At 30.5% G+C, this 12,905-nt stretch overlaps 1 protein-coding gene across 1 annotated transcript in view; it reads right to left on the reverse strand.

The window, feature by feature from the left end:
• Positions 1-12,905, reverse strand: part of LOC106688677 (probable Rho GTPase-activating protein CG5521) — a gene marked incomplete at its 5' end in the record, with an annotated part of 237,137 nt that overhangs the window by 148,833 nt on the left and 75,399 nt on the right. The window contains 3 exon segments of the mRNA XM_067052337.1: positions 947-1,133; positions 4,645-4,767; positions 10,188-10,299. Coding sequence (XP_066908438.1) covers positions 947-1,133; positions 4,645-4,767; positions 10,188-10,299 — 422 coding nt within the window.

The following is a 12,905-nucleotide window of genomic DNA, read 5'->3' on the forward strand; positions in this document are numbered from 1 at the left end:
GTTATTATTAATTTAAAAATTGAAATATGAAAAGAAAATGAAAATTGAGAGGTTTACGTTTTAACCACTTTTCAAGAGGGAAAATTTCTGTCCCTGCACAATTACTTCTTTCCTTCTTAGTTGAAGGTTACGTTATAATACTTTCAGCTGCAGTTTCTATTACTTTTACTTCTTCTAACTTATAAATATCGATATTTAATACATATTTTGTACTTGTCCTTTTATTTTGTATAACCTGTATTTTTTTTAGATTATTACTTCAATATTTTTATTTCGTAATATATATTCTAAATATTACGAAATAAAAATATTTCATATTATATATTTATATCATTATAAATTATAATACATAGACTCTGTAATCTGAAAATAGATCTGAACCATTTATTTTATATTTTTTTTTTATATAAAAAAATCGTTTAATAGTTAATCTGACTGGAATAATAAGGTTCTCTTGAGCTGTAAATTAATAAGAATAATAAAATTGTTTAATAGTTAATCTGAATATAATAATAAGGTTCTCTTGAGCTGTAAATTAATAAGAATAATAAAATTGTTTAATAGTTAATCTGAATATAATAATAAGGTTCTCTTGAGCTGTAAATTAATAAGAATAGGAAAATTGTTTAATAGTTAATCTGAATATAATAATAAAGTTGTTTTGCGCTGTAAATTAATAACAATAAAAAAATCTTTTTATAACAAAATCATGAGATACTATAAGAAATTTTCCCTCTTGAAAAGCAGTTAATATCGTAAACTAACATAAGTCGTCCATAGTCGGGTTCATTCAGGTTATCTTGGTACACTCTAGTCAGGAAAAAATGGTCTTCCGCCATTTTGGGGGAGCTAAGATAAAGGATTACCTTTAAATTTTTTATTTTGTTGGATTTTTAAGTTTTCCAAAAAGTTCATACATATTTCAGATTTAACTAGAAATACATACCATTAGTAATTGAAGATTTCGACAAACTTTCATGTTCAACTTGTTGAGTAGTTTCACATTTATCGGTTTTTACACCTCCACGCTGTTTTTTAGATTTCTGTTCACTTAGACGATCTAGAGGTAAATCATTGAGTTCCAAACCATAAACATGCCTTGCTAAGACTCTTGTTAATGTTTCTAAAGTTTTCTGAAAATTATTTTATAGTATTTACAAAATTTACTATTATTTACTTAAAATATTAATATATAACAATCACATTTCAAAGGATTACCAGTTTCAAATAACAACTACATTTGATTGTAAAAAAATAATACTAATAAAAGAAATTTCATTAAGAGTTAAAATGAAATTATTTTTATTGAAAGATCGTTGACTGACTGTGTGTAATTCATAAAAGGAAGATGGTCAACTCTGGTTGAATGAAATGGTGAGTCCGCACCAAAAATTAGTAGTACATAAGCATAGAAATGCCCAAGTAACCTCCCTTGAAAAGGCTGCCAACATCTTCATTCAAGTGACGTACCCCATATACGATCCGTCTTAGGACAATAAAGAAACTCTAGAGAGACGTATCACGATATACTCTCTTGGTACAGACTTTTGCCCACCATGATCTTCGTATTGCCATGGGAAGGTAGGAGCCTGGTAGTGCAGGACAGCATCTTGAAGAATAGCCTCCCTTATATTGAAGATACTTTTAGAAATTTACAATGATAGCCAGATTAGGGGATGATTTCCTAAAAGTTAGAAGATTGCCGATCAGAGACTCCTCTACAAGGGAGGGGCAAGGATAAGCAGCTCCCAAAGTCTCATAGACCTTCACGTCTTCTCTGATCAGTAAGGTCCTGGAAAACCTTTATTATGATCAGTCTAGTGCCAGTTCTTGCAAGTACAAGTCACCAAAGATAACATGGATCCACAAGAGGCAAGGGCACTGCAGATGCTATGCTCATAGTTCATTTGGAGGCTGAAGGGAAAGAGGAGCAGTATATTATGCTCATGTTGTCATGTTGCTCCTTTTTGACACATCTTCCACTTTTTACAGTGTGTGATGGCTTAGGATACTCCAGGAACTGTAGAGGTGTGAAACACCCTGAAACTTGCACGCCCTGATAAAAAGCTACCTTGAAGAAACGTAGATCAAGGTTAGAGGTACTTCCTTTGCGATAGAAACTTCCATAGAGATGGTCTTGGACAAGTTGCTGGGAGTGTTGCAGGAAGAGTGGTTCCTTGTTATTATCTATGTAGATGATTTGGCTGCATTAGTGTCCTCCGACAGCAGAATCAGCTTAAAAAAAGAAGCGGAACAGTGTGCCAAACTGATAAGAGAATGGTTTAAAAGGAAGAGACTAAAGATGGCCCCAGCAAAAACTCAGGCTATGCAACTGAAAGATACCACAGATAGAGCCCACCCTGTAAATCTCATTATCAAAGATACAAAAATATGTCCAAGGGAGGTGGTCACTTTCCTAGGCGTAAGATTTGGTAGAGGATTTAATGTGACTGCTCACTTGTACCAGCAAGAAAATAGGGTGGCAATAGCCTTGAACAGCCTCAGTTGTGTGAGGAGCATTTTCTGGGACTTCAGATACTCAGTTACAAAACTGTAAGGGGGCTGTTGTGAGTATGGTGAGGTATGCATACCCTATCTGGAACCGGAATCTTACACACCGGCAGAGAAGCAGGTTGATGACAATCTGGCAGAGAGTTCTGCTGTGAGTCACTAAAGCATATCAGAGTGTGTCTCATGAGGCAGTGCAGATGATGGAAGAGTAGAACTGGCAGTGGGTGATGACCCCAAATCAATTTATCTACCTTGAGAAAGTACTTCGTGGTTGGAAGCAAAGTGATTTCTCCTGGACTACTGCATCTCCCAATTTCTGATAGGAAATAAGTAATAAGTAATAAGTCTGAATAAATAAGTAAATAAAATCTTTTTGTAAAAGGACAGTCCTATTGTTTAAGGGTTTTGAAACACAAGTACAAAGTGCAGAGTGAAGTTCAGGACAACTTCTCCAGGGATTTTATTTCACCATGACAACCGTAACAACTCCACACACATTAAAATCACACTGTAATTAAATCATATATTAGGTTATATAGGAGGTTACCTGCCAGTGTTGCCAGATACATACATTTTTTACAAAAAAAATAATTTTTTTATCTATTTACTACATTTTCCAATAAGTTTATATTACCATTTATCTTTACTATTCTATTTATATTTTATAACCCCTTTTTTTAAACTCTAGTCATTATCATTTCTACCTTTTACCCATCTCATATTCGTCCTTCTTTGTTACATTTCTATGTAATCTGTTATATAATAATCGTACCACATTTGTCAAATCCCTGAAGTTGTACAATAAGACTGATGAAAGACAGAGAAATATAATTGAGAAAACATAAACAGTACAAGAAAATTCCCATCTTCATTTGAATCTTCTCTTCTCTTCTTTCTCATCCTCCTTAAGTGGCTTTCAGCGTGGAGGAGCCTCTAAACACCTGGTCCATGGCAAGCATCTTCATCTGAGCCAGCGTTTTTCCTCTTTCCAGACCTAGTCGTTGGATATGTTCCATAAAGCTCCTTCTAGGTCAGCCTTATGGTCTCCTACCAGTCGGCATCGCTTCCATACATTTTCTTGACACTGTGTCTTCCCCATTCTGCAGACGTGTCCATACCATCAGAGCTGTCGGTGTTCAATCACTGATTTTACTGAGGGAATCCAAAGTTCTTCTCTTATTCTTTCATTCCTTATCCTATCTCTCCTAGTTTTGCCCAATATTTTTTTGCAAAAATCGCATTTCAGCAGCCGTAATCCTGCTCATGTGCTTGTCTTGGGTCAGCCAACTTTCACTGCCATATAATAGTGTTGGAAGATATATTGCTTTAAAGATATGGAGCTTGATATCCTTACTACTGCCCTCTTTCCCACAATAGTATTTATCCTATTGGACACTTCTTGGTCTATTTTGCCAGATTTATTGAAAATTGTTCCAAGGTAGGTATATAAATTCACTGTTTCCAATACTTCATCATTGCATACTATTTGTACATTGCCCACGTCCACTTCATCTCTGGCAAGTCATAACCTTTCTCTCTTAATGGCTGTTAATACTCACTCCTTTGCAGGCGAGTTCCTCTTGCCATTCTATAATGGTCTGTTGCAATTTTTCCTCAGAGTCTGTCACCAGTACGATATCGTCTACATATAGAAATGCCTAAACTTGTACCGTCCTCATGTTCCACATACCGACTACAGTCCAAGCTGTTCTTCTCCTGCATATTTTGTGGATTTCATCCATAAAGACAATAAATAATAATGGAATCATTTGAATCTAAAATATACATTATGAAATGTAGTCTTTAAATTGCCATTTCATTGATTTACAAAGTGAGTGGTAAGTCAATATAAACTTTGTTAAAGTTTTTTTACTTAAAGTTTAAAAAAAATAAAATGTGATTTGGGAACCCTCAACTTTAAGAAGCTGAAAGTACTGAGTCAATTAATAGTTGTGCGTATGTGGGACTAGCTTTCGAGGCTATGCTGGGAACATTTTGGGTGGACAGTAGATGGTACATGTGACAAAAGTAGCGTTGAGGAACAAGAACATTTTGTCATCAATACCACTTGTGGCTGTCACAACCTATCTCTAGTAACAACTAAATAATTTTTTTTTAAATATTTGTACTTACTGCCCATTCTTTAATGAGTTCTTCCCATTGTGTCAATGAACTCAAAACTCCTAAAAACTGATCCCAAAGTTCACGTGATATAACAACATTTAAATTTGCTTTGATCCAAGTAACAATTAGGGTCTAGAAAAGAAATAAAACAATTATGGTTGTTTTAAAATGCATAAAAATAAGTAATAATGAATAAAATTAATCATAATTACTAAATAATTAAAATAAATGAAGTGTTTCTAAACCATGCATTTTTTAAATTTTATTTATTTATACTTTTATTACATCAATGACCAAGATTTGTTACCAAATCTTATATGGCCAAAATTCAAATAATATTTCAATTTGTACAAGATTAAAATTGCTGATTTATTTTAAATTTAACTCATAAAACATAAGTGATAAATGATTTTTGCATCACCAAATAGAATAAGAAAAAAAAACACACATACTATTATATAAATAAAGAAATTTCTTTTAAGTTCACTTCATTAAATTCTACACTGAATTTTTATAAAAAACATTCTAATCTTCTTGATCTTTTGTTTATATATGTTTGTTAGAAATGAAGTCTCTTCTTCAGGGGTTATCCCTATTTCTTCATCTTTTCCCTTTATATATTTTTCACATCTAAATAGAATGTGCCGTGGATCTTCCAGAACTTAGCATAAGTCACAATTACTATCTCTCTTGACTTTTATGAGGCTAAAGTGCATCTGTGATTTGTCCGTAGTCTCATTATCAATACATCTTTTCGGCTGAGTCCCAGGTTCTTATAGAACCAAGGTACAAGGCTTACAGTTGGCTATACTTGATAATAGCCTCTTCCTTTAATTTGAGATTTACAAATTAAAGTTTCTCTTTGATAATAACTGATATGTAATATATTCAAATTACTAGGTTAATTAATATTGTTTTAACTCACATATTCATACATCATTATGTAATCCTCCCCAAGGTTGTATCAAATTTTGCAAGCCTAATTCTTTTTTTATAATATTTTCACTTATCGATGTATGAAACCATACTGAAACTTCATTAAAAGATTTCATCTCCAATTTTAAACCTTTCACTGGTCGTGGCAGAAAGAGAAAGATCACTTCTCAATACACAGTTTTTCAACTTAACTTAGCTCACAGAAAAACTAAAAATACACTAGACTTTACATCAATGTCCATCCATTAAAAAAACATCCAACAACAGAACATATGATTATTCTCTCCCACTCTGCCTGATACCTCCCGCACATGTGCTGCCATCACTAATTCTTCTGTCTCGTCTATTACAGATACATTAATTTTCCATTCATAAGTCCGACAAAATACTTAAAAACATGTGAAAAGCAAATTTGCTTCCTTTGAGTAAACCCCCTTCCTACTATGTGGTTTGGTTTCTAAACCAAAATTTAATGAGTGAAATAATAATGGTAGAGGATCTAGTGAAAATGTATGGAAGATGGGACATTGTTCAATACGTCACAGGAGCCTATTAAACAAGACTCTGAAGGAAACACTGAGAGCATAGACAGCTGATAAGTAATCTTTAAATTATCTATGCATAAGTCCTTCGCAGACTCAAAATTAGAGGCTCTTATTAGTAGAGGGATACAGTCACCAACTTCACCTTCTAGAGGGTATGATTTTCCTCAATGTACTGTAATCCTTTCTATAATAGTCCTTATCAAGAAAATTAACCATAGTACCAAATTAACCACAGATAGAACAGGCACCTCTCGATGAAATGGGTTGTATCAATACACCTCAGCTTTAGTTTGTACAAATATAGCTAGAGCCAGGAAAGAAAGAAGTTAAGATGAATTACAAATCAAAAGATACTTTGATCCCTTTAATCATCTTATCCCTTTAATTATCTTTCATTATACTCTCCATCCATTGGGGAAAAGATTTGATGAGAAAGAGAGTTCCTCTAGGTTATATGTCTTAAAATATTCACTCAAAAAATTGCCCCAGATCATTCTCCACTCTCACCTAAAACATTTGGAGAGCTTGTGCACCTCCTAAGATTATATCTAATATAAAAAATAAATACCAAAAGAAACAGATGGAATCAATACTAGTAGAAAAAACAATTAATCTCCCATAAACAAGCAAAACTAATGAAATGAAGGTCAGTAATAAATAACTAAGTAATTAAGAATTTATTTAAAAATCATAATAATCTGAAATAAAGCCCAATCAAAAGATTAACCACAGAAAATTTACTTACTAATACAAAATCTATTGGTGAACTAAAGATACTAATACATAACCAATAATAACAGGAAAAAAAATTACAATCAAAGATAACAAATTAATCTCTCTAACTACAGTAATAACCACAAAAACAAGAAAAAAATTCACATGTGAAACCAAAAAAAAGAGTGAAATCTTACCATATTTGAAAACAAAGAAAGTGTATTATAAATAAAACTAATTAATCCTGTTGATTTTTTTTTCACTTTCTCATTCCTTTTAAATAATGTCAACTCCCACAGTTTATAAGTTAAATTCTAAATCTAGCATTGTAAGGTAATAAAATATTAATCCAGCTCTCATGCTATTTATTCATATATAATACCAAGCTGCTAACATTTAAATACATTTTATAATCTTCTGGCCTCAACATAATCCTATGATAAACTTCATTTTGTAATCTATAAATCGGACAACGCAAGCAAATTAGTATTTTTAATGAGCCGTTTGCACCAGTATCGGTCTTAACCAAGAACTGGTTAGCTTAAATTTTTCCATGACTAACTGTATAGTTGCGGTAACACAATGACCAGTTTTTAGGGTACAGTTTATTCAACTACTTTACCCAGATTATCTAAGTTAACTTTAAGATAGGTTAAGCGATATTTCTGGTCAGTTTTCAGAATAATGGTTAACATTATTTACATTTTCTACATTTTATCACAGTAAAATTAAGGAGAGTAACATTTATAATGTTATAGTTATAGTAAATATTCATGTTTTTCAATGAATGAATTATAAATTACAAGAACCAATGAGCTGTTAAGAATGAAAATGAAGTAAGTTACTTTACATTTATAGCAAGAAATTACTTATAAGAAATAACGTTAAAGTTCTTATAAGTTAGAGAATATTTTATATTTAATATACATATATTATTTAAGGAAATTTAGAAAACATTCAATTTCTTGTAATAAATGAAAAATGACTTACTCCACTTCCATTCTCAAAGACTCAAATAATAAAATCTTTTTCTTTAATTCATTTTAATTTCATCCGCAGAAATAAGTTATTTTTATCAAAAAGTACAACCTCCACAGCACAAATATTGCAGAACGAAAAGCTATTTTATAGAAAAATGCAGCATCAGGAAGAAATTCCTTTGTTAAAGCTGAAATTGATGCAGAACAAAGAGCTGATATTGCAGCAGGAAATTTAAATAGAGAAAGGAAGAGGAGCAAATGATTTTTTTTTCAGAATATGGGTTAAAGTCATAATTAATTTGTGCATCATGAACTCCATAAAAATAAATAGATTGTTCGGATAATCTCTCCATTCTCAAGTCCACCATCTATTATACATCATATTAAAAATAAGTTTGAAACACAATCAATAATAATATACTTTATAAAATGATCACTTTAAAATAAAATTCATTAATTCTTAACTCTTTTAATTACTTTACATATAAGAATTCTGGAGTTCATTGTAACTGCTCAACTGAAAAATTACGGTCATGTGGCTAATCATATTCATGATCCGAACCCTTCATATGAAAAGTGATAAGAATGAAATTAGATCTTAGTGATTAATAAATTGCAATAAAAATTAGAAATTTAAATATATTATTCATTGAATAAAATACCTTAATCAATTGTTATTATTATTGTGATTATGACCAAAATGTTTAATTTTATTTGATGTTACTGTAGTGATTTTTTATTGAGTTCAAAAAATCCTACAATCTGTTTTATTGTTTACTATTATCTATTTACGTTTTTACCTTCTAATAACTGTCTAATTTATGTACTGTGCACACTACCAAACATTTTAGATTTATTGCAATTAAATTTGTGTTGTAATTTAATGCTATGAAAGTCAAGTGCTATTTAATTTACATTTTTAGTATTGGAAATTTGCTGTAATTATTTTTGTTCCATATGCTTAAATGTCTTAGCCATGTACCCAGACCCCCATTTGAGAGGTTAGCTTCTATATTGTGACGACCCTACAGAATGAAAACTGGCCCTACCATTCAGGTTAGAATAGGTTGGTTAGCACTAGGATAAACCCTACCCCCTCTGTATGGCAGAATTGACCAGGTAGGGTATAAACGAAAAAATAAAATAAACATAGCTATTTAAATTTTTTATAAAAAAACTACAAATATCCCAGAAATAGATAAATGATTGAATGGAGAAATGGACAGAATCAGATATAATATCAGAATAAATCATTCCCAGAAATGATTTATGATAAGTATATTACGATATGCAAGTATAAATTATTTGGCTTTTCTTAGTTTATTAAATCACTAGAAATGTCATGTGTAAAGTTATACAGAAAGTATTGGAGAAAACGATTTTATTGAGGACCAAATACTTTTTTCTACATCATTTACTGATTTACCAAATATTCCATAAATTCTTCAACAATTGACAATGTTGATGAAATCTATTTTATTTAAATTGGATAGAAAGAAAGATAATAGAAAATACTGAACCCAGGAAACAGATTCCAGTTATAAATAAGGAAAGTTCCTTGTACGGTTTACTAATTTAACATATATTTGCTCTTTAACTCTTGTTTAATTAGCCATCATGAACCATTAAAGTTTACCTCTAGATTTGAAGGATAACTTTTTTAGTGAAACGGGCAATAATTGATTTTAACAGAGATTTTAGAAATCGTAGTTAAAATTGTATTGGTGTAACAGGCCTTAAGTGTTTATTTTAAAAAAAATAATACAAAAGAAGCTTCTTTTTAAATCATTCATTTGAATTTGTTACATAACCTAATAAATTACTGTTTAAATAAAATAAATCGTATCCAATTTAAGTCACAAAACCCTCTCTATTTTATAAAAGTCTAACGTTTCAGCCAATTTGGCCATCCTCAAGGACAATCTTAAATACAATTTACACTCACATCAATAATTTAAAAACTTTTTGCAGGCTATTCTGCACAGGTCATCAATTTCAGTCAAAATTACCCTATTTTGTCATTCTTCACATTAATATTAAAACTTTTGATTACAAATCAATTTAACACTATTACACTTTGTTATCACAACAATATTGATGACCTGGACAGAATAGTCTGCAAAAAGTTTTTAAATTATTGATGTGAGTGTAAATTGTATTTAAGATTGTCCATGAGGATGGCCAGAATGTAGGACTTTTAAAGAAATAAAGAGTGTTTTGAGACTTAAATTGGATACAATTTATTTTATTTACATAATAATAACCAGTTTCAAGAAAGTGAAGTGATTATATTATATAAACTAATAAATTATGTAAGCTGAATTTTGAACTAGTATATATATATATATATATCATTAATACCAAACAAAAAATTAACCTGAAATATTGCAGGTGCTAAACGTCCACCAAGAGTCTCTTCTTTCCTTTTCGGTGGTGAAGGATTAAGAATTACAGAAGTAATATGTAACAGAACCATGAGCAATTGTTCCCTATAAACCATGAATAGATTGTTATAACAGTCATTTTTATAAGATAAGACACTGTTAAATTTATATATATTATTATTAACATAAATCAATTTTTTTATATTTATCAACAACTAATACAATTATTAGTTAAAGCAAATCAAGAAAATTATAAAAAATATAATCAGTCCTATGAGAACCCATAAAATACCCCAAGGGTCTCTTAAGACAGGACCAGAAAGGGTGCCAGATTCTCAACCAACCTTTCAGAATAATATTCTTCTCAGATGAAAGTATTGTCTGCTATGTTCCCCCAAAATATCCCAATTTATTCCTAGACCAATGTTCGATACCAATTTATTCCTAGACCAATGTTCGATACCAATTTAAAAAAGCAAATATCAACTTTATTTTGTCATAAAAAAATATTTTATCTCACTTTTGCTACATCAGTGGTCTAAATTATTCCAATACTTTGCTTGTATCATGTCATAGTAGGGTAATAATATACCCATCGATTTGTTATCTGATGTAGAATAACAAAAACATATTTTCAACTATATTAAATGACTAGAAATCAATGTAAAATAACAAAAACCAAAAATTACTTCCTGTAAAGTAAACAAAAAAATAATTTTTTAAGAAAAAGTGAGTCGGATTTGTTTCTTAGTATTCTTAAAACCCATATATATAAAATTTCATAAAAATAATTAAAAAAAAAAAAAAACTTCGCAAGGCTTAATTCACAGCATCAGTTGGTCCAAATTGTTTGAACTGTGTACCTATATTAGAGGTATACGTCAAGTATACCTTTTCTGAGCAAGTCATGCTAAATATTTTTTTATCGCATTGAAATTTCATATTATCAGGTTTTTCAGGATACTAAAAATGAATCTGAATCATTTTTTCTTAAAAAATATTTTTTTGGCTTACTTTACAAGAAAGAATTTTTTTACTCAAAATTTTTGCCTGACTCAGGCCTTCAAATTTTTCTATAAAATCACAAAAAAATGCAATTACTTAATTAATTAATTCAATTACTCCAATAATCGATACAAAACTTTCTAGTGTGGAAAATTGGTTTAAATTTAGGGCTATCTAAACTCCTCAAAATAGAACAGATCAGATCTATGTAAACAAAAAATTTGAATTTATTTAAATTTACTAAAACTGTGTTTTAGTTTTTGTAATTTTTAATATATTTAAACTCATTTAATACAATCAACAATGTTTTTTTCTAATTCTTTATCAAAAATAAATCTATTGGTATATAATAACAATTGAAAACATGCACAGCAAAAATGAAATACGATAATATAAAAAATTGTCTTGGCTCCTAGGGCACATTGGCAAGAACCTTCAGATCATGTCTAACATTTTTTAAACTAGTATCATCAAAAAAAGTTTATTAAAAAAAAAAATTAAAATCTGTACCACTACAACCCATGAAGGGTCAGGGGTTCAGGACTTTGTAAGGAAGTACTGTTACTAGACGGTTGTGCAAGGAGATGATTTGGTCAGAATCATGTTCGACCGCCAGATTTTTACCCAATTTAAGAGGCTGGGTGGACCCCAGGAAGGCTCCAGAACCCACAGGAGCTGACTCACGGCTACAGTGTAACAGAAAACAATTTTCTGCCCAGCCAGATTCGAACTCTGGGTCCTTGAAGTTATTAGCCTTACTTACACGCCTTACCCCACACTTATAGAAAGGTGATAGAAGTAGGAAAACAAGTATGACGATATTCTTCCTTTTCTTTAGCTTTTGCTAATATGCAATGGATGGCCGAATGGATTTTCCAGTTCAAATAATTTTCCAACTTTTTATAAGTAAGCTAAAATTAAAACAAGTGTGAAAATTTTCCACCTTTTCCGCAAATAATCTTCAGAACAACTGAATTGATTTCTCTGATTCAAACCATTTTCAGATTATTTAGTGGTATATAATTACAATGATTTCGAAAATTATCTGATTTTTTGTTTGGAAGCACAAGAAATGTAAACCCTAAACAATTAGTAATATATTGACTCAAGAAAATTTGCAAACCCATTTCCACAGAAAATCGTTAGGAACACAAAAATACTTTGGACCATCAACGAGACAAACAGGGAAAGTGAAAAAATAGGGAAATATTTTACTCTTTTTTTTTTTTTTCGTTTGGGCATGCCATCAAGTAATCGTTTAAATCTCTAAAATCCTTTTTTATATTTTATATATTGTAATATGCTCTTTTTGAGTAAATAGTATATTTTGATGTATAAAGGGCTTTTAATATGTTTTATTTTATGTATCATTTTAATATTGTTCATTTGTTTTGTTTATCCAAAAAGCAAGCAAACCAATTTTCATTGTCCATAATAAATTTGTGATTCAAAACAAAACCAAGATGGTGGTACATATCCTTCAAAAAGTCCGTGGAATCAAGGCCATGTTGAGGAGATTCAAATATCATAAAAACTATTTTAACTCTTCCCATCATAATTAAAATACAGTAAATATAAGAAAAAATAGAAGTCAAGAAATAGTGCTAAAGAATAATATTCAGAAAGTAAATCATTTGCAAAAATACCTAACTAATATGCGACAATCGATGTTTACATGCAACATCGAGACAGGTTTTGGTTTTTGG

Source organism: Halyomorpha halys, unplaced genomic scaffold (assembly GCF_000696795.3).
Source record: "Halyomorpha halys isolate HHAL.00 unplaced genomic scaffold, Hhal_1.1 Scaffold1175.1, whole genome shotgun sequence".
NCBI lineage: Eukaryota > Metazoa > Arthropoda > Insecta > Hemiptera > Pentatomidae > Halyomorpha > Halyomorpha halys.